At 38.2% G+C, this 4,560-nt stretch overlaps 1 protein-coding gene across 1 annotated transcript; it reads left to right on the top strand.

Moving 5' to 3' along the window:
- Nucleotides 1-659: 659 nt before the first annotated feature.
- LOC123489593 (GTPase IMAP family member 9-like) lies at nucleotides 660-3,224 on the top strand. The gene is made up of 2 exons (XM_045220023.1): nucleotides 660-748; nucleotides 1,848-3,224. Exons 1-2 carry the CDS (start codon nucleotides 724-726, stop codon nucleotides 2,741-2,743), a joined length of 921 nt encoding a protein of 306 aa, XP_045075958.1. The 5' UTR covers nucleotides 660-723; the 3' UTR covers nucleotides 2,744-3,224.
- Nucleotides 3,225-4,560: the final 1,336 nt, after the last annotated feature.

Raw genomic sequence — 4,560 nt, 5'->3', positions numbered from 1 at the left:
TTGTTATCAGTATAAAAGACACCTGTCCACAACCTCAAACAGTCACACTCCAAACTCCACTATGGCCAAGACCAAAGAGCTGTCAAAGGACACCAGAAACAAAATTGTAGACCTGCACCAGGCTGGGAAGACTGAATCTGCAATAGGTAAGCAGCTTGGTTTGAAGAAATCAACTGTGGGAGCAATCATTAGGAAATGGAAGACATACAAGAAAATATGATCAATTATCTTCCAAAAATGTCAAACAAGATTGGAGGACACTACAGGGCTGTATCATTTGACAATTTAAATAACAAGTAAATGACTCAAAAGCAAGGGGTTACCCAGGGTGCTTTGCTAACCATCCTGGCAAAAGTTTGCAAGAAAAATGTGAGGCAAAAATACAAAGGAAGCAAATTTAAGACCTACTGTTGCAAATATTTATATACTGCATTATTGCATAGAATACAATTACCTTCTGGTGATCACTTAAAATCTTCATACATCAAACCAAAAGAAGTTAGATTGATCTGCTTTCTTCCAGAGACAGTTTATCAAAAGTCCAGCAGATGGTGGGGGGGAGGGGGAATACCTAGTCAGTTGCACAACTGAATGCATTCATCCGAAATGTGTCTTCCGCATTTAACCCAACCCATCTGAGTGGAGGTGTTTATGCTGAGATCACTCTGAAATCAAACAAACACAGCACCTGACAGATGCCACAGCACATCCCGCTTCTCAAACATGAGTTCCCCGGATAATCAGATGGGTAAGTATATTCAGTAATAGTATATTAACTTACTTGTTGTATATATGATACTTGTATGAAAGGACGTTAAATTGAATAATATCAACAACTAGAATTGGTATTTATATCAGTAGACGACTGTAGTGCAAACCCATCAGGTCAATGCAATAATACTTTATATATTTTGTTGAGTTATCGTTAAATGGGTACACAAAAAGTATGCTCATTTACTGGCACAAATAATATACACTAACTTTTCATTCAACTAACAGTAAACATGTAAAAATACTGCTGTCAATCATACAGTATATTAAGTATATCCAATATAGTTCAGTTCAATTCAAATTACTTTATTGTGAAATGCCGGATCTTCTTTTGTGGTTGACACAATCAAATTGACACAATAAATAATAAATACAGTCACACTCACTATTCATCAACAAGTACATCAATTCATAATGGGGTCTATTTTTTTCTTTTTTTTCTTATGAAGATGCTGTCCACAAACAATACATTATTACCTTGTTAAGTGAAACATTCAAGTTGATTCTTTTGTTTATTAATAAATAAATAACAAACTTAACTGAAACACAAGCCTGTACCCAGTACCCAGCTTTTCATTGCTTTTCTCTTTTTTCTATGTTAAATGTGTCGGGGTAAAAAGGACACCATCAGCTGCATGTTTAACTTAGCACAGGTCTCTTGCTTTCCTGCAAAAACATTTTTCAGTACTTGCTCTGCTTGTAATTTCACGTGGATGGTTGTTTGATGTGTCTGAACTGTCCCCAAGTCATTGGAGAAAAAATAAATATATTTTGTCTCTTAAAAAGTATTATATTAGTTTTAAGAAGATGTTGAGACAATTTTTACAACCTACAATACAGAGAATGTTTGATATTGTGATGCTCACTGTAAAATGATTCGATTGGACATGTCATGTGATTGAGCGGGATCTCCCTGGAATAATAAGAATAATATGACTCAAAATAACATCACATGAATCTATGGTCAATAAAGTACACTGTAGCCAAAAGGACAATACAAATTAATCGAAGGGGCAAACATTGCATAAATGCAATTCTGTACCAATAGTGAAGAACTTGTCTTTGTCACCCAACAGAGCAGCCAAAGCAAAATGATGAGCTGAGGATTGTTCTGGTTGGGAAGACTGGAGTTGGGAAGAGTGCAACAGGAAACACCATCCTGGGAGTAAACGCTTTTATGTCTAAGGTATCTTCTTCCTCTGTGACATCGGCGTGTGAAAAACACAAAAGGAAGGTGGATGGGCAAATGGTTGCTGTCATTGACACACCAGGCTTGTACGACACCAAATCTACCCAAGAGGAGATCATTAATGAGATCAAAATGTGCATCTCTTTCTCTGCTCCTGGTCCCCATGCGTTCCTGATTGTGATCCAGCTGGGTAGATACACAGACGAGGAGAAAGGCACAGTGAACCTCCTCCAGCAGATCTTTGGCAAAGAGGCTGAAAAGTACACCATAGTGGTTTTCACTCGTGCAGATGATCTACAGGGAGAAAGTATTGAATCATTCATGATGGCACGTGACAGCAGTGAAGATTTAAAAACCTTGGTCTTTGAATCATGCCACGGGAGATATCATGCCTTCAACAACAGAGACCTCAATAATCGCTCTCAGGTCTCTAAGCTGCTTGAGAAGATCAACAACATGACCATAACGGATGGAAGACAGCACCACTACACCAACAAAATGTTCCAAGAGGCTGATAGAGCGATTGAGGAGGAGAAAGATAGGATTCTGAAAGAGAATGCAGAGCAGACAAGGAGTGAAATGGAAGCACTGGAAAGTAAATATGAAGGAATCGCTCTGGAGGAAGCGAAGAAGAAGCTGATGCAAGAAAAGGAGAGAGAAGCAAGAGATAAAGCTGAAAGAAGAAATAGATTTTTTAAAACAGCTGGCTTCACTCTTGCTGGAGTGACAATTGTTGGAGCGTCTGTTGTTGCCCTCATGAGAGGGTCCTGCAAAATACAATGACAGACAAAAGTTTTAAGCTGATGTTTTTAAAAATAAAAACATTTTAGGCACTGGGGCTGAGCTACAGTTCATCCTAGGCTATTTAGCTAAACATTAACATAATATCATACTTTAAATATTGTCCTGAAATTTTTTTTTCAACTTCATTTAGATTTCACAGGTATATCCAGATATGTCCATATTTCCCAATATACTTCAATACTTATTGTATTTGCTATTTTTCTCTTTCAAGTTTAAACCTTATTTTCCTTGATATGCGATCTATAAAAAATTTATTTTTGGAGAGACTTCAATGTAACCTATTGCATGCAGAAATAGGTTTAGAAAATAAAAGATTGATTGACATAATAAAATAAAAGTTAGACAAAAAAAACTTGGTTGAATGGAGTTTTTGGTTACAGTTTGTAAATAAATAACGGAAAAGTGTTGCATGCATATGTATTCACCCCGTTTGCTATGAAGCCCCTAAATAAGATCTGGTGCAACCAATTACCTTCAGAAGTCACATAATTAGTTAAATAAAGTCCACCTGTGTGCAATCTAAGTGTCACATGATCTGTCACATCATCTCAGTATATATCCCAAGTGGCGCAGTGGTCTAAGGCACTGCATCGCAGTGTTAGCTGTGCCACTAGAGATCCTGGTTCGAGTCCAGGCCCTGTCGCAGCCGGCCGCAACCGGGAGACCCATGGGCGGCGCATAATTGGTCCAGCGTCGTCCAAGGTAGGGGAGGGTTTGGCCGGCAGGGATGTGGGTTCGTTTCCCATGGGGGGCCAGTATAAAAAAAGACAAAAAAGAGTGTCTGCTAAATGACTAAAATGTATATACACCTGTTCTGAAAGGCCCAAGAGTCTTCAAAAATATTTTGCATCTTCAAAGTGGTAGGCATGTTGTGTAAATCAAATGATACAAACCCCCCAAAAATCCATTTTAATTCCAGGTTGTAAGGCAACAAAATAGGAAAAATGCCAAGGGGGGTGAATACTTTCGCAAGCCACTGTATATCCATATTTCCCAATATACTTCAAAACCTACTGTAGCTGTCCTTTTTCACGTTACAGTTTTATCCTGAATGTTTTCCATGATAAAGTATCATTAAATACATTTAAAAAACGTTGTTTGGAGAGATTTCAATGTAACCTATTGAATGCAGAAATATGTTTTTTTAAATAAAAGATTCAGTGAAATGGAACTGTATTAAAATAAAAGCTGAGACAAAAAACCTGATTGAATTTAGTTTTTCTTTATGGTTTGGAAATTATTTTGAAATGAAAATAATGGAAATGGTGTTGAATATAATATGCAACATACAAAAAAATTGCTGTGTTATCAGTAATCTACTTAATAAATGAATAAATACACCCCCAAACTAAAAGTGAAAGTGGACTGAGATGTTATCAATAATGGCAGTGAATTCCGGTGTTACAAAAATATGGCACTGATCAGGAGCATGAACACAGTTGTTCAGTCTGTCTGAAGTTAATATTCACATTTCAGTATTTCACGTCTGAACTCTTGCTTCAGGTGCTAACAGCAATGACCTGAGACTGGTGTTGGTCGGCCTGAGTGGAGTGGGGAAGAGTGCAGCAGGAAACACCATTCTGGGCCAAGAGGTGTTTGATTCCAGAATCAGCTTCAAACCAGTAACACTGAAGAGTGAGAGGCAAGAGGGAGAGGTGTGTGGGAGGAGAGTGATGGTGGTGGACACTCCAGGTCTGTCCAACAGTGACGTCTCTGAGGAAGAAGTGAGACGGGAGATGGAGAGAGCCATAACTCTGTGTGAACCAGGTCCCCATGCCTTCCTCCTGGTCATTCAG

Source organism: Coregonus clupeaformis, unplaced genomic scaffold (genome assembly GCF_020615455.1).
Source record: "Coregonus clupeaformis isolate EN_2021a unplaced genomic scaffold, ASM2061545v1 scaf3037, whole genome shotgun sequence".
Taxonomy (NCBI): Eukaryota; Metazoa; Chordata; class Actinopteri; order Salmoniformes; family Salmonidae; genus Coregonus; species Coregonus clupeaformis.
The sequence above is the reverse complement of the archived record's forward strand: the minus strand, read 5'-3'. Positions and strand labels throughout refer to the sequence as shown.

Coding starts and splice junctions, on each gene's coding strand:
- LOC123489593 (XM_045220023.1), top strand. CDS start 724: ATGAGTTCCCCGGATAATCAGATGG. Junction 749..1,847: donor TTCCCCGGATAATCAGATGG/GTAAGTATATTC, acceptor GTCACCCAACAG/AGCAGCCAAAGCAAAATGAT.